General features: G+C 35.2%; 1 protein-coding gene across 1 annotated transcript in view; it reads left to right on the forward strand.

The window, feature by feature from the left end:
* znf385d (zinc finger protein 385D) overlaps positions 1 to 18,824 on the forward strand; it is a 333,314-nt gene that overhangs the window by 252,770 nt on the left and 61,720 nt on the right. Inside the window, exon 4 of the mRNA XM_039737167.1 lies at positions 14,523 to 14,676. Coding sequence (XP_039593101.1) covers positions 14,523 to 14,676 — 154 coding nt within the window. The remainder of the gene's footprint in view (positions 1 to 14,522; positions 14,677 to 18,824) is intronic.

Below are 18,824 nucleotides of genomic sequence, written 5' to 3' on the forward strand. Positions count from 1 at the left end.
CATCCATAGCAGACCAAGTGCCACCATGAATGTTAAAAAAACAAAAGGAGAAAGACTTAATAATGATGAATAAAAGTAAAAAGCAGTACAAATAAACCATATGGACAGCTTCAGTCGCACCTCTAACAAGAGTAGACATTCTGTCTGTCACAGGGCAAGGCAGGATTTTATTAGGAGGATCAGGACATGAATTAAAATGAATACCAGGAAATCAAAGAATCAGACTCCAAAACCAAAACACTAAGCAAACTCATAGTCATTAATTCTTGGACTATAAATCACTTGGAAACACCAACTCACTTACTATCCACAATCTTGGATGCCTTCAGGTATGTGTTGCCAGCTATTTAAAAGAGTTGCACCAGTGACATCAGGCAGCAGAACTTCAAGAACCCATACAACTAGGAACTGAGCGATGCATTGTATTAACAGTTCCACAAAATAGCGTCACCCACTGAAAAACAAAATACCATTGAGGTTAAACAAAAACATTGTAATAACATTTGCTTAATTCCAGAAGCCTAATATAAACAAAATATAACACCAAAATAATCTCTTTTGCTAGAAATCACCAAATTTAATAATGATTATTTCATCAAAAATGTACTCAAAGCAGAAAAAATGTTTTTAATTCAACTTTATTATAACAGTATGTGTTGCTAATTGTAATGGTATCCAATGCTGAACTAATGAGTTTTAAGTCAAGATTTAAATGCTTAAACAGATGGGCCATTCAAGTATTGGTAGGCAGATCATTCCAGAGTTTGGGTGTCAAACGCTTAAAGCTTTATCTTCTACACTAATTATATTTATTCTTAAATTTTGAGCCAGCTTGTACAGTATCTTGATTTTGCGATATATGTTCTAGAGAATAGGCTTTAATAAATGATATACTGTAAGGTGAGGAAGGGCTAAACTGGAAGAGGAAGATATGTGAGGAGGAAGATTTTAAAATTGTGTTTAAAATCAAGGGATTGTACTTGGCTGTTACTTTTTCTGATTTATATTAATGACTTTGATTTTGGTATTACAACAATAACAACAACATTTATTTATATAGCACATTTTCATACAATGTAGCTCAACATGCTTTACAAGATGTCAAAGCGAAGTTATAGAAAAACAAACAAAATTAGGCAATAATATTAAAGATTAAGTAACAAAGAAAGAAAAATAAATGAATGTAAATGATCTTAAAAAGAGATAGATATCAAATAGAACAAACAGTAACATCCTTATATAAACTGTCATGATGTAAGCTTTTGAGGATGAGTCAGGTGACAATGTCAGATGGCTGGAAGGACAGGAAAAAAAAAACTCCAGTTATTACAGTACAATTAGTAAACCTGTCACACTAACATTGGAGGCATGACAGACACTGAGGAGGCAGCAAAAACAATTCAAAAAGACCTGGACAACCTTCAGATCTGGGCGAACACCTGAAAAGCAGTTTAATGGAGAAAAGTGTAAAGTGCTACATGTGGCTAAAAGGAACATCAGTTATACTGTAAATACAAAATGGGACACACCATCATATAGGAAGCAACCTATGAAAAGGATTTAGGGGGTATATGTTGATGCAACATTTTCATTGACTAAGCAAAGTGCAGAAGCAGTTATAAACTCCAATAAAATTTTAGGTTATATCATAAAAACTGTTAAATTCAAGTTAAGGGATGTTACGCTCAAACTATACAGTATAATGCACTTGTAAGACCGTATATGGAGTATTGTGTGCAGTTCTGGTCATCATGGTACAAAAAAGACATAGCGGCATTTGAAGCTGTGTAGAGGAGACAAAACAATTTGCATCCCAGGGTTTAAAGACATGTGCTACTGTGACAGGCTCAGATAAAACCTATTTAGTGTTGAACAGAGGAGACGGCATTGTGACCAAATCCAGGTATTTAAAATCCTCAGAGACAATGCTAAAGTAGATCCAGCAACTTTATTTCAGCTTAAGGGTGAATCACATACTCAAGAACATCATTAAGGGGAAGTGCATTTAAAGATGAAGCCAGGAAGCAGTACTTTATCACAAAGAGTTGTGGGACTCTGGAACAAACTACTGAGATATGGATTTGAAGCAGAAACCTTGACAACCTTTAAGAAGAATCTGGATGAGATATTGGGACATATTAGCTATTACCTTACAAACGGGTTTGATGGACTGAATAGTTTCCTTTTATTTGTCTGATTTCTTATGTTCTAAATGAAAGCCAATGGAGAACTGGAGTTAAATGGTCATGCTTATGACATTGGTTGTGAACTGTGAGCTCCAGAACAGTTAAGTGAATGATTTGAACAGTTTAGCTGTAAGACATTAAATACTAAGTTCTGCTTGAAAGATTTGAATGAACTAACTTTTCAAGACACTTCAGATGCTTCCAGATATTTCCTAAGTAGGATTAGGTTATAGAATGCATGTACTGTAATTGTAACAAGTGTTAAACATGTTAAATGCATTCAGTTTTTTGAATGAGGTATTTTCAGTATTGCCACACCAGACAAGTAGTTGGTCCACTCCTCATTTTTTTATAGTTTTTCTTTTTTATTAGTGTTATTCATTCTGTATTCATTATAATTTTCAAGGTGTTGCATGCCAATTGCTTCATTTTACAGTGACATAGATGTTAATCTGGTGTCTAAAGTCACAGATACAGGTTTGTAAAGCCGCTGATGCTAAGGCTACTAGTTAAAACATTTTAAACAGAAGGTTTGTTAAAGGAAGAAATAAATATAGAAAGATTTTTTTTTATGGCTTGTTGGTTCAAAACAAAGACACACTTTATTCAGGCCTTTGCCAACTAGATAGCAATAGTCCTTTGTTTTATTTATCCTTCCTACTTTTAGCACAATCAATAGGATTTGTGTGTTTTGCCTACTTACTTGTTCTACACATTTTTCTTTTTTACTGAGTTTTTACATAGGTTTACTCTGCCTTATCTTAGTTATTTTAATATGATTTAGTCATAGCACATACTGGATACAAACCACTACTCGTTATCGTTTTCCTGTGCTGCTGTCTCTGTAGTCTTTTAAACACCGATGCCCTATTTCTGTTATCATGATCATCCAGTCATTATCTGCAGATAATTTCAGCTTCTTCGAAGTTGCCTGGAAATCATTTTCCATGTTATCACCAAACCTCTACATACACAGACTTCCACTTCATCCCCTGCAGCCTTATCTTTCTGCCAGTGCCACCTTACCTGGAGATTCATCTGCTTCCATTTCTAGAATTCCTTAATGAATCCTGTCATCATTAGTGCTAGAGACCAACTGAAAATGAAAATAAGGCAAACCACAAAAATGATTAATGTCTAAAATGAAAAGGAATTGAAGTCAAAAGCCAGAATGTAATAGTTATGAGTTTAGTCTTTCAGTTTCATCAGGGTCAAAGACTAGAAGCCAAAAGTAAACACAAAACAAAAAAGGTGAACAGGGATATTGCCTGAAATGAACTTCATCGAACAATATTTTACAAAACACACCAATTAAAGCTCCAAGCAGACCAACTAACAGACAGTGACACTTGTTTACAATCCATTGTAATGACAGCTTAATCCCATTATTTCAATATGTTATATCAATGGGGAGTAATGTTTATTTATACCATAACAAGTATTACTCCATTTGGCATATATATACAGTACATATAAAAACCATTCTAATTATTGTATCTTTCAGAAGCACAGCATAATTAACACATTTTACATTATCACCCATATGGCCTGTCACTGGGTCTTTTAGTATGAAGTGTGTTTCATAGATGAGAGTTTATAATTTGGCATTGTGCTAAAAATATATTACTGCATATGTATAGACACCAGGCCTCTTGTCACCACTGTCTCTTATGTACTAGTACATGTAATACAATGTTATCTTAAGTAGCCAATATATAAATATCTTTAAAACATATCCTCTTGTTTAGAGAAAGGAGTTTATCATTAATCAAAAAAAAAATTTAATATTCTTCTTAGACAGGTAAGAAGATCATAAAGACTGCTAAATAACACTGCATGCTTAACTGCAACAAGCTAGCGACTTGCATCTTGAAATACTGGATAATCCACAAACATCACATGCTGGTCCACTATTGTAACTGTCATCTAACAGACAATTAATCAGACATACAGTACATATTCTTTCATCACACGCATTACAATGCATTTAAAAAAAGCAAACAAGAGCATAATTGCTATCAACAAGATTGAAAAAATCAATGCCATTAGATGTTTAGAGAAAATTTGCCAGTGCAATGGTAAATGAGACTTTCTTTTTACTTGTCATCATACACTAGCCAGGATAGACTTTCATCTGACAAATGGAAACATAAAAGCACTTTATGAAAATCAAACGAATAAAGCATGCTTTAGTTGAATGTTCAGCTGTTTGAAAAAGTGGCTGAAGAAATCTTGCCCAATTTCCTATTGGTCTGCTTTTGCTTAGAAGGCTGGCATAAGTTTTATGTGTCAATGAAATGTACTGCTACCTTTTAACTTGCTAAAAGCATGTTGCTGCTGACTTCTCTTTTATTAATAATAGTCGCATCTCTTGAAGTTCCTTGGAGCACATATTCTCTAAATGTATGAAATCGTTGATTCATAAAACTGCTGTCAGCCAGAAGGCTGACTCCATTGCACAGTACTATCAAATGTAATTCATTAAATCTCAGTAAAATCTATCTTGTTGAAAGTACTGGAAGAGTACCAAAGTACATCTATAACCAGCCTTGAGTTTCAACATGGTGTTTGTTATGGATAATTCATGATTAACACAAAAATCCAATAACTATTCCCCTATTCAGATCAATCAGTTTGTTACTCCCAATCATGCTTTTCCAAGTTAAGCTATCATTCTGTATATCAGCATTAATGTCTCCCAGGAGGACTACATAGTTAGGAGTTTAAAGTCTTGCAAGTACCAAATCTGCTGTAGCTAGAAACTAGTACACTGAATGACAGTTAGTTATACTGTACAGTATATGTACAAACAGAGAGGCTTCCTTTCTGCAACTCAAAGTCACATTGAGCCATGCGACGGATGGGCTGTGTCCATGCCTGGCCGGGATACCCCTTCACCACATCTGCCAGGGGGACAAGGGTGGGAAGCCCAGTATCTCCCCCTGAACACTAGTTGGCAGCCTCCCTGGTGTGCAGCGGTGCCTCCGACTCCCCTAGGGCTGCATAGGGGTTGGAGTTCTGTGCAGCTCTGTGGGGTTCCGCAGGCGACGCCAGGGGGTGCTGCAGCAGGAGCTGCTAGCCCCTTTTGGGAACTGGTTTCGCCTTACCCGGAAGTGCAGGCGGATTCCGCCAATCAGGTACCCAATAAAAGGGAGTCAGGTGGAGGAGGACAAGGTTGCCTGGGAGGAGTAGTGGTGGTGCCAAAGAAGAAAAGTGCTTGGTATTTATGTGTGTGTTTGGGACTGTATACTGCCTGTGGGGTTCATGGGGAAGATGTGCCCCACGGGTGAACAAAAAATAAATATTGGTTTTATTTTACACGTGCCTCAGTGTGAATCTGTGTCAGGTCGGATGCAGTATACTGTAGCTACTTTATTCACAGCCACCCCATTCCTACACCAATACCATTCCAAATATATGGAACCAATATGGGGCTTATGACTAGTTATACACATGCCAGGGTCTACTTCTGTGTGGGAACTCTGGAGTATGACAGACCAGTCTAGACCAATGGTTCCCAACCTTTTCCATGCCCTACATTCCCAGAAAATGTTTACTTTATGTTCACACCTCCTACAAAAGTAATATCACATGTTCATGATGAATACAGTGCTGTAGGTGAACATATTGAACTAAAAAAAATAAACTTTTAATTCAATATATAAAATTTAAATATACAGTTGGTTGAGCAATTTACATTTATAAATCTGAATAATCTTGTAAATGTGTCCTCTGTGAAGTTTAGACACTCAATTGATGACCCAGGGTTATTCTACAAAGCATCAGATGCCACAAGGAAATGGCAAATGATCAATGATCAAGGAGATTGGGGGATTGGATTGCTGATGTACGACTAAGCAATGAAACACAGTCAATGAGCTTTGCTCCCCAATAACACTTGTACTTCAAAACAGTTAAAATTCGTGTGCTTAGTTCCAGGACTGCCAGCAGGAAAGATGGGTAAGCAGTGTAAGCAGCAGGTGTTGCATTCAATTCAGCCACTCTTGCAAACCCTGGCAAAAATGTCAATCAAACCTCGTAATCAGTGATGCTTCATGACCAGGGTTTGCACAGAAATCAATACTAGACCCTGCGGTGGGTTAGCACCCTGCCCAGGATTGGTTCCTGCCTTGTGCCCTGTGTTGGCTGGGATTGGCTCCAGCAGACCCCCGTGACCCTGTGTTCAGATTCAGCGGGTTGGAAGATGGATGGATGGATCAATACTAGACCTCACCCTTCTCTATGGATCATTGCAAGGTCCAAGTTCCAACCTCTTAAAAAAGTTTTTAGCCTTTATGAACGTTCTGCCCACAGCAAGGAACACGCGAGGATGCACATTTCTGCAGCTCATTCACAGGTGACAGTTGAATGCACAATACTTGATTCTTTCCATATCATAGAACAGGAGCTAATAAATGGCCTACAGATGACAGCATACTGTAAGACAAGAACTGCGCCACGATAAAGTCGAACAATTCACCTCACTCAATTTTGGTGAATTGTGATGCAACCATCTCTCAACCCCTGAGGGTGCAGGCATCCAAAGGTTAGGAATCCCTGATCTTGACTGAGAAAGGTCAATTTTGTAGATAGAGGTTAGTCTGAATATTCTACCTTGGGGTGGGGAATGTCGGTCCTGGAGGGCTGCATTGGCTGCAGGTTTTCGTTCCAGCCCAATTACTTAATTAGACCTTTCTCAAATCATTTTTTAATTTTATGGCTTGTTAGTCTGCAATGTTTGGTTCTTATATCTTAGCTTTTTTTCCTTTCCAATGATATCATCCAAATGATTTGAAGCCTAATATGGAAAATTTCATTCAGTCGCATTTTTCTCTTAAGTGTTTTATTAAACCAAATAGTGCATGATGAATCCACACAGGGTAAATAGAAACAAGTTAGGTGGAGAACTGCTGGATCCTTTGTCATATGCATTCAATTGCTAATAAGCAGCCATTAAAAACAGTGAATGCAGCTGTTAAATACTGAAATAAGCCATTAAGGCTGGGGAACCTTAACCAAGCGAGACAACTAAAATGAAGCATCAAAATGTCACTTGAGCAATAAGTGCTTCATCAGCAATAATTGACTTCTCATTAAGAACCTGGGGTTGGAACCAAATCCTGTAGCCACTGCATCCCTGCAGGGTTGACATTGCCCACCCCTGTTCTATCTAGTGCTTTTTACCTCTTACACAAGTTATGACTCCATCCCTGTCAGAGAAGTAACATTTATAGTGTCAAAAGAACAGACATGTACAATGCTTTAAATGTTAACTCCATGTTATTTTTTTAGGCTGAGCCTGACCAATCACGTAGTTCACCAGGTGCTTGCAGGAGAGTTCCATTTCAAGTCTGGTGTAGCAAATCTACATTTTGCAATCAGTTTGTTTAATTTATGTGTTTTTGAACATATTTTTTATTTATATATTTATTCATTTTGATTGTGATGTAAAGTTGGCACCTTCTCAGACAATCAGATATAAAAAGTTCTAGTAATTTATGTTTTTGTGTCTGATGACCATAGCCACATTGTTTGTGACTGGGCGCACACTCAGCTGTTGTCTCAACACTCAGTGTCATTATGTGGATTTTATTTAAGGAGATGCATGCTATAATTGGCATCTAAGCATCAGATCAATTTCTTACTTCCAATGTTTTTTTTTTTTTTATTATTGTAGTGGAAGCTAAAAAGCTCTTCTAAGACGACCTTGGTGTGAGGACTTTGCTTGGTTTGTTTCCAATATTTTTCTGACCACTGCCTGTGCTTTGACTATGATATGTCCAATCCTTTTTTGTGTTTACCATGTCCCAGTCATTTCTCTCATGATTTTGTACTCCTTTGAACACAATTTTCCTTTATTAAACATTTGTAAGTACAAGTATATTAGTCACATTTTGACAAGAACAGACCATTCAGCCCAACCAAGCTTGTCGATCCTATACACCTAATTTCTGCAAAATAACATGAAGTCACAGTTTGAATGTTCCTAAAGTCTGGCTGGGTTCTCTGTGTAAAGAAAACCTTCCTAAAGTTTGAGCAAAATACACCCTTAACAAGTTTCCAGCTGTGTCCCAGTGTTCTTTTTCAACTCATTTTAAAGTAACAGTATTCAACCACTGTACTAATTCCTTTGATAATTTTAAAAACTTCATTATGTCTCCTCTTAATCTCCATTTTCTAAAACTAAAAAGGTTCAACTCTGGTAACCTCTTCTAGAACTACTACAGAATGTTTTTTTGTAGCTGTACTCCAAGGCATTACATAACTTTGACTTGTACGTTACACATCGTTCTATAAAACCTAATCTTCTGTTAGCCTTCTTGATGGCGTCCATACATTACCTGAATATAGATAGTGATTAGTTCATTATTATGCTTAGGTCCTTCTCATTTTCAAGTTTCAGACCTTCGATTGTGTATTCTAACATTTTTCCTTCCTAAATGCCGACACCCTACATTTACTTTTGTTAAATTTAATTGGCCACATACCAGCTGAGGCCTGTATGATCTCCCATTCTCTCTGTAACAATTTGACTGATTCTAGAGTATCTGCCCTTCCACCTAGTTTGGTACCATCTGCAAATCTAATCAGCTTGCTTTTTATAGTAGTTATCTCATATATGTAATAAAAATACGCCATTCTTAACTTCACACAATTCTGATAAGAGTCTTTGCACCATAACCCTCTGCTTCCTGTGTTTTAGTCAGTTCTGCACTCATCTACACCCTGGGTTTTAACTTCTTTTAGTTTAATGCCTAACCTGTTATATGGCACCTTATGAAATTCTTTCTGAAAGTCAAGATAAATAATATCATATGTATCACCTTAACCATATCCTTTCACGCTTCCAAATTGAATTCAGCATGTTAATAAAACCTATCTCACTCATCTGAATACATGCTGATTGTTCAGTAAAACTCCTGTTCTTGCAATGTGTTGCTTTTCTTTAATAATTCCTCTCATTATTTTAACTGTGATGCACATTACGCTTACTGGCCTATAGTTACTTGAACCTGCCTGATCACCCTGTTTATATACTTGTAATGGGATAATATTTGACATTTTCCAATCCTTTTCCAGTGACTGGCTCCAGAAACTCCACTCCACTAGAGTGGTCTAAAATGGAATAGGTATAGCTTTTTAAATACAAAGACTAGAAGGAAGGATGCAAGGTGGAGAATATGTGGATGGGTGTTAAATTGTCTTTAGCAGAGAAAACACACTTGCATGAAAACCACAGGAATAATTTCTGGCATCACTGCTGTAATTTATAAATATAATTTAGATAAATAACTAGAAAAAAGTTCCTAACTGAGTGATTTGGCAGATTCTTGTAGAGACAGAAAACTCATTATAGAAGGACTTGGACTAAACTTAGGCTTCTGCAGATATGTGGCAGATGAAGTTTAACATGTGAGGAGTGATCATAAAATTCTATGAGTTTTCCTTAATTTTAAAGAATAATATACAAACAGTCTTTTGAAAAGTAATCTCTTCCAAATGCCATTTACTTGGTAGAAAATTCTTGTCAGTGTTAGAACCAGTGCTGGGAATTTAAGTCTGTACGATGTTTGAGTTCCAATTTCACATTCCTGTGGATTGCTGCAATGCCATCAAATCATTCTTGCACCTTTATTTTGATTTTTTGGAGCGGGAAAGTAAATATATGGAGCGAGTTGAAGAAAATGCAAATGAAGTATTACAGGAATGTTCTTTTTTAGCCAAAAGATCTTAATGTACACATGATCTTGCCTTCCACTTTTCTATCCATTCTTATTTCCATGGAGGCAAGACAAATGTTTATTACTTAAGTAAAGTATGAGAGGGGTTGTTCAAAAATTATGGTAATATTCATTAACCTAGATAATGATTGTAGACTTTACACAGTGGGGGATCTGAAACTTTAAATAAAATTTTTTGAGAAAGATGTAGTAATCTGGATTAGAAATGTTTCGGTTTACATCCATTGTTCAGAAGCAATTCAGTGTACTGTGAAATAGGATTTTGGGTTCCATAGCAAGCCATATTGAGCACAAGTCAATATAGGTTATAATTGAGGGATATACTGTGCTTATAATGTCACAGATTATGTGCAGTATTGAAATCCACATTACAAATAAGATACGGAAGTGGGAGAGGAAGTCCAGAGAAATACTGTTAGACTGATTCCATGACAATGGAAGCTTTTTTCTACAACTGAAAAATTTTTCTTTATTGTGTTATTTTTCAAAGATATTGTCTGTAAAATCTTGCTCATGTGTGATTAGGTCATCTAGTGACAGCCATTGGGGAACAGGTAAAGCACGTGCCTACAAATAAACAAGTGACACGAATGAAACGTGTGTTAGGTATATACTTTGCATTTAATCCTACATGTGGTGAGAGGTAAATTTATTTCATCCAGTTTAGGGTCACATGGAGCCAGTAATCATTCCAGCAGTATGAAGTGTAAGCCAAGAAGCAAATGTTGCAGACAGGATTGCTTATTCTTGGCAGGGTACAGTCACATAGCAAATCTCAAAAGAGTGTAAATCATGCAATCTGGTGAGAAAAACCTACAAATAAAGTATTTGTTAAATTTTAATTATTTTTTTTTTCTATAGATATTTTGAAATACATGTAGTACAATCTGATGGTGATGTGGCAAGTTTTCAAACCTCCAATCTTCAAGAGCTTGGGTTTGTGATGGAAAGAAGGGTTAGGGTTGGACTAAACCTATTTTGTTAATTGAGAAGTATTACTGACATAATTCCAGTATTCAGTGTTAGAGCAGGAAATCATACACAGTTAAACACACCCCTGATACTAATCAATACATGGGGAGAATGTGTATCTATCTATCTATCTATCTATCTATCTATCTATCTATCTATCTATCTATCTATCTATCTATCTATCTATCTATCTACAGACCTTGGCACTGTGATGCAGGAGTGCTTGCTCTGTGCTATCGCTGTGTCTTTGTTAAAAAATCTGCACTAAACGTAAACTGAATGTATACCTATAACTTTTGTTTAGTTCTTGTCATTTGTTTGCACGTTAACTGCATGCTTAACCACTCCCTCAATTACTTTCACGAGACAACCAAAGCACATGCATGCATGATATTCATGGCAGCAGCAGGCAGTATCTTTGTGAAATAATGCAGTACGTTTTTGAAATAATGCAATACCTTTACAAAATACACAATTTTTTTGCAAAATAACTTAATACATTTTTTGAGTCCCAGTAATAAACTTCCAAACAGAACAGCTTGATACTAGCATAATAAAAAACTAAAGCAGATAATCAGTAGCTTAATCAAAGGAAATTTAAGAAGTAACATGGTGTATGTGTTTAAAATGATGATTGGTGGTAGCAGATGCCAGCTGTTACAAGAGCACAGATATATACTTGAGATCGGGTTAAGGGCAAATTTCATAAATATGTTTTGAAGTATTTCTTCATACAGAAATCAATAGATACATGTAATAATGTACCAGGCATTGCAGTTCATTTATCATTTTAGGTTAAGAACCTTTGGATTTTAATGAATTTTTGCCAAAAGGTAAGTGATTACAGATTGATTTTTAGGTAGCAGGAAAAAAGAAACAAATCAAAAAATATAGTATTCTAAAATTAAGGTAAAATATTTTTTTGCTCTTAACGGTACGCTAAAAACTGCAGTCTATTTGGTTTAGTCATATTTACCAATAATGTCCCAGTTTTAAACTGCTTTTAACTATAATTCTGAAAAAGTGTTAGTGAAGAGAAATGTTTAAATACAACTACAGTATATTGTTTCTTACTCTGTGTCATAAAGATAATAATGAAATGACTTGTACATGTAAAACAATGTATTCCCTTTAAAAGATAACCTTTTTAAACAGATGAAATTTTATAACAGTAAAAGGTGAAATTCTATTCTCCATTGCAATATTAATATATAATAGTAAATTTAAACAATTTTCCATCTTTAATTTTTTATATTTATGTTTCTATAATTACACTGAAATTATCGTAATCCTGTATATTATTAAAATTACAAGAAAGAGACAAAGAAGGAGTTTTATGTGTCTGTCAAATCTTAGAACATACATGTACTTATAAATGGAAAATTGTGAACTTGTGCAGAAAACTCTGTTAAATTTGAAGTCCACCTTACAACCACATGAAAATGTGCAATAGCTGCAGGAGTGCAAACATTCATAAGAAACTGACTAAAAGGATGGGACAATACCATGTATGCAATCCATTATGCAAACTCTTAACAGACACATCAGAAATCCTTAATGATATACAAAGATTTTAATCTAATAGAAAAAAATATCCTAGCATTAAATTATGAATTTTAAAAAATGTGAATTAATTACAATTTTTCTTTTTTGTATCTCATGGTTATGATTGTTTTATTAATTTCTACATAAGAGAGTGCAACATTTATATTATCAATCAATAAGGTTCAATAATAAAATATAAGGATCTAACGTAATAATGATGAAATAATGCATTTAATTATCTCACATAACTGTTGTCTAAACCCTTTGGTTCAAATGAGAATTTCTTACTAATAAGCCTTAAAAATGTTTTATTATAAAATATATGAGGACTGGCCTGAAACAATGAAGTTTAATGTGAAATCTTTAGTCTGATGGTTTTCCTTTAACAAAACTGTTAAGTAATCAATGAGAACATAGTATTTTTCAAAACCCTTTAAGAAGAAATTCCTGATTCTCTATCTATTATCAAGTAAATTATATATTGTGCAAGTGGTAATACTAGCTCTTGGCATATATTGTATAAATAATAACAATTACTGTCTTAGCAAAGCAGAGTTGTAACTGTCTGTCTACAAAGAAACCAAATCCATATTACTCCTCTCCCCACAGACTGTATGTGTAAACGAAAATATTTATAGTGAACAGTAGTAAACTAAACTTCTGCTGCATTCTGTGCTCTTTCCTGAGTGAGTTTCAGAATAAAAATACTCTTATCATTCTTAATGAGAAATATTATGATAATGATATTTTCACCAAACATAACAGTTGAATCCAGATTTCTATAAAGATAGGGGCAGTAGCATGTATTACATATTATGGTGTTCTTTATCATTACCCTATATTGTATTCATTATTATGATTTAATAATGTATTGGTTATTATGAACACCACTACTATGTAGTTTTGCAATTGTAAAATACTTGAGCATTACACAGCCTTTAAACAATAAGCATTATTGTTTTAAAGCCTTTTTCTGTGAGATTATCTGCCAAATCATGACATGAATCCCAGCGGAATATATGCTCAAGTGCCTTTATTTTATCATATAGTATATGTGGTATAACTCTGGCATGATTTAGTTTTGCATTTATAGAAATGATTGGCAACATAAATAGTTGCATTTTGCTATTATGTTTTGCTTGTTACCTGTTTGCTGACGCTGTTTGTCATTTTAATGATAGCAAAAATTGCATGGATATGTTGTCTATAGTTATATATATGTATATACAGTATTCTTTCAATAAGGGCTTCTAACATGCAAAGATACTATGTTTCATATACATACACATGTATATAAAACCAAGTACTATCTGTAGCATTTTTCTAATCATAACCACTGTGTATTATTTATGATTGATTGGTTTCAGTTTGCATGGTATACATTTTATTCGTATTATCTATTAAGCCTTGGCTGGCAAGAGGTAATGGAACAGATTGAATGGTGCGTGTGCAGGGATCTGATGGCCCATACATCTGTCTTCATAACTCTCCAGCTAACCAGATTCATTTACACCAAAGTTAGATGCTTTAAACTGTGTGTGCAACTTGTCCAATCAATGCAAAGAGCAAAAGAAAAGTTAAGGAAGAATGTTTTAAAAGACAATTCAAATAACAGACATTATTTTTGCTTAATCATGTGTAACTATGCAAATTGAAATCATTCAAAATATTATTTTATACGGTGTGTAACAATTCTATGAAAAATAACTTGAATTTGAATTTCATGCATATAATAAAACAGAAAACATCACAAACCTATAATAAAATAGGCAAATATGCAATTTTTGTAACCTCTCACATTAATCATATTTGCCAATCTTAGATTTTGACATTGTTATTTTGTAATAATCTTTGCTAGGCTGTCTGCAATGATGCAGATATTTAGAAAACTATTACGCTTAAAGCAAGATGCAGTAAGCAGTGCACATTATCATTATCATTTTATCAGTTTATTATATGCATAAACAAATTTAAATTACTAACCCTTATTGAAAGCTAGTCTGTATTTGTAAAAATACAGACCTTTTTATTTTTTAAATGAGCCTGATTGCATGGTTCATTTTGTTCTCCTTTGTAGAGTCAGGCATCGGCCCACTACAAAGGCACTAAACATGCCAAGAAGCTCAAAGCACTGGAAGCCCCGAAAAGTAAGCAGAAAGGTGCTGCCAACAGGGAGACTGCAAAGAATTCCTTCAATACCAATGCCATCAATGCCAGCAGTGACAAAACAGGTTAATGAAACCAAATCTTTACTTATCTCATGGCTGTAATCTTTTGGGTTGCTGACATTTGTCTTTGATCCAGTTATCTCTAATTAAGCAATTTTTATTTTGTGGGAATAACCACCCTCTATTATCAGATGCACAAACATGCCATTTAAGTTCAGACATGCATTGAAGTTGTTCACTGCATTTCAAGTACTTGTTTGTAGTTATGTATGAATGCAGCATATAGTACAATGCTATTGTTATTTAAGAAGATGACATTTTGTTGTATGAGTGTTATTTTTGTAATATAAAGAATGTAATTGCTGATACTCTTATAATCATACTTGCTTCCAATTTGGGCTTTTGGTTCCAACTCCTACAGTTTCCCATTGCCTCTATTAGTAGCACATGCTATCCTACCACATCCCAAAACACAGTGCAACATACGCAAAAATCATTATTTAACCTTGCATTTAAACTGTCTACTGCTTACATTCCCCCTAGCATGCCCACTTGTACATCATGTTAGGCATTCACGGTGTAGATGTGTTATATCACACTGATCTTTTTAATTATGTTATTTCAAGTTTGTTTGCATCTTGTTAGTTTTCTGAGTATACATACCCAGGAATGTGAGCTCAAGGCTTTGTGCATTAAGTGGTCTCTATAGGGAGTTCTTGAGCCACTACCAAAACCAAACAAGTCAAAGGAGACCAAAATTAATAAAAGTGAATCTAATTCCTTGTGTTTACTCCGGCAGATCCACCACGCAATGCAAGCATGCACGCTGTTTTTTCATATGGTACTTTGCTGTGGTGTCTTTCAATAGCCCAAACCACCTGGTCATCTGGATGGGCAACTGTAATTATTGAGTAACCAGTATGTCATCCTTCAAGTGCATCTCTTGTCAGGCATGCGTATCACATGACCTTCCCACTTATAGTTGCTGTTAACTGCAGTTTTGATCTTTAAAGTTAGTCCTACATCAGATCACAACAATTGTGATTTGCCTTCTGCATGAAATCTTTAGTCTTCTCCTCTTTATTGTCTGCTGTGACAGAGTTTCTCTGCATCCATTTTGCATAACAGAAGTTCCACACATAAGATCATTTTGCATAAGTTCACACTTTACATCCATATATCATTGCAGGAAAGACCATGGTGATGAAGTGCTTACTATCGCCTTAGCATGCATCATCTGTTATAATATTAGCTTCATATGATTGAAGTTGAGTCACACCACAATTTTTTTTGGCTACATTTCTCAGTCGATTGTGTGCATGTTTAGAATTGATCTCCTTGTTGAGATAGACACAAGAGTTTATGTTTTCTATCAGTCATAATTTATTTTCATTTCATAGTACAAAATGAGTGGATTGCATGTATATTGTATAACAACAGCTCTACTTGCCTTGTCAAGGCCATTCAGACACTGCTTGACTTCCTCAATGCTGTGACTAGGGATTGCAATGTCATGTCATGTAGCTGGAGGTGTGTGTACTTCTCTACATCAAAATGAGGCCCTTGGAAAACCTCTTTGAGAACCACACTAAGATTTTTTGAGGAGATTGTGTCACCTGGATGGACACATTGACAAACAGATATGTTGACTGGGCAATACTAGAGCATGGTGTCAGTTAAGAGGACCTTGATTACTGACTCGAGCAGCTGGAAATACTTCTCAGTTAGTGCCTTGAAATCTCAGCATCAAGTCCTGCAACCCTAAATTAAAACAGATTAAATATGTTTTAGATTGCTATTACAATTTTTAAATGGTGTTTGAATACTGAAATTGAAAGAGTATATTGTCTGTAAAAGTGGGAAATTAAAGAAACAGGTAGCAAGCAGATAGATACTGTGTTTGTAAAATTCAGAGATAAAATGTGCAAAATTAAACACTTAGTTGAATTTGAAAATGGCATATTAGAGGGTGCCAGATGTGCCAGCATGGGTGTTTCAAAAATAGCAGACCTCCTGAGTTTTCTTGCATAACAGTGTCACTGCTACATCAAGAATGGGTCACTACCTGAAAAACATTCAGTCTAAGATGGTGCATGACTTGTACTGAGTAAAAGACAGACTATTACCAAATAAATGACAGCTGAATAACATAGAGGAGCTGAAAAAGGCCCATTGAAATTCACAGCTTGTCACACCTTGTCATGGATGGGTTATGTTCAGCAATAACTGAATCAGGTTTCACTCTGTCGTTGAAAAAGAAAATGGTTATCACTTGCATGGGATTTATTTAAAGGTTTTTAAGTTAACCTGAGTAATGGAAATTTTAAAATAATGAGTAATAAATGATAATTCCACACAAAGTGTAGAAATTCTGTTTTCAATTAATTTTTTATAATATAAAATGTTAAAAAGCATTTAGCTTAATTGATAAAAGAAGTGAGTTGCAACCAACCCCAAGGTTTATTGCCTTAAAATGGTGACAAATTTAATTTTTAACTATTTTTTGATTGTTACTCAAAGTGTTTGCCTGATTCAGGACCCTCATGTAATGTACAAATTCAAAGTAACCACAATTAGGGTTCAAAGGGACAAGTTATCCAGTCCAATTTTTGTTCAGATAGGTCTTGATTAAAGAAATTTTAAGAGAAAAATATGAGCTTTATTTTCCATTTTCCCCCCACTCCTCTTTATTGTCAGCAAAGAATGTTCAGAGTCATGTACAGTATGTTACATGTGTTTTTCATTATTGTATAATACAGTAAGTCTTATTTTCAATTGACTAATGTTAGAAGCAAAAATCTATGAATAATATGAAAGACCATAAACTGCGCAAGAGATATGCATATGAAAATGTTTGTAATAAACTGATAAATCAAACCATCTTTTGTTACTATTATAAGATCAATTAAATGTTCAGAATAATATCCACCTTAGAGTGATCAGCACCTTTTAAGCTTTGCTGGAAATGCAGAAATATATCTTGTTTAGTTCATTTTTGAAGGTTGCAAAATAAAGACCAATAAAATTGAGAAAGAGAAAAAGCAGTCTTAAACAAATGATTTTTAAGTTTAGATTTGAAAAGTGAAAATGATTCAATATTTCTAAGCTCAGATGGTACTGAGTTCCAGAGCTGGGGAACAGAGCAACTGAATGCTCTGCTCCCCATGGTGGTAAGACAGATGAAGGGGACAGTCAAGTGGATGGATGAAGTGGATCTAAGGGTACGGGAGGGAATGGCAACATGGAGGTGGTTGGACAGTTATGGAGGGGCAAGGCTGTGGATAGCTTTAAAAGTTACTAGAAGAATTTTGAATTGAATGCAGAACTTAACTGGAAGCCAGCGAAGCTGCAGTAAGACTGGAGTAATATGGTGAATAGAGTGGGTTCTAGTAATAATGTGGGCAGCTGAATTCTGGACCAGATGAAGCTTATAAAGAGTTTTGTGAGAAAGACCAAAGAAAAGGGAATTAAAATAATCCAGACGAGAAGTGACAAGGCTATGAACAAGGATAGCAGTGGTGTGGGGAGTGAGGGAGGGGCAAATACAATTAATGTTACGTAGGTAGAAATATGCAGACCGGGAGATGTTATTGATGTGGGACTGAAAAGATAAAGTAGTATCAAGGATGACACCCAGACTTTTAACCTGTGGGGAAGGTGAGACAGAGGAATTATCAATAACACACAAAAAATTATTATAATAGTGTCTGTTTCTCTTAAAAAACATTTAAAAACTTTTTGTTTAAGCAATATATAAGAAATTTATTTTAACAAATATATGTTTGGAGAAACCTATGCTTCACTGCTTTGCAACCACAGGAATATTGCCGATCTTTTGTTAGAAAAATGCTTTATAGAGTATGAATAATACAAGAAGATATTTGGCATATAGCTGATAACTCACTAAGCTATTACATATTGTGAAGCCCGGGCATGTACAGCTACCCTAAACCCAGTACAAACAGGCAGGACACAGGTTTTAGTCCACACAGCACATAATTTATTTATAATTCAGCACACAATCCTCACAGGGCAAAGCACAACACAGTCCCTTTGACTGCCAGTCCTTCCACCTCCATTCCTCCTTAAGAGCTTTGTCCACTTTCTCTCAACTTAGGTCATTGAGTGGTGATGACTGGCTCCTTTTAGAGGGCACCCAGAAGGAGTCCAGGTGCCCAATAAGCTTCTTCCGGGAGAACTTCTGGGTGTGT

This window comes from Polypterus senegalus, chromosome 15 (genome assembly GCF_016835505.1).
Source record: "Polypterus senegalus isolate Bchr_013 chromosome 15, ASM1683550v1, whole genome shotgun sequence".
In the NCBI taxonomy this organism is placed as follows: Eukaryota; Metazoa; Chordata; class Cladistia; order Polypteriformes; family Polypteridae; genus Polypterus; species Polypterus senegalus.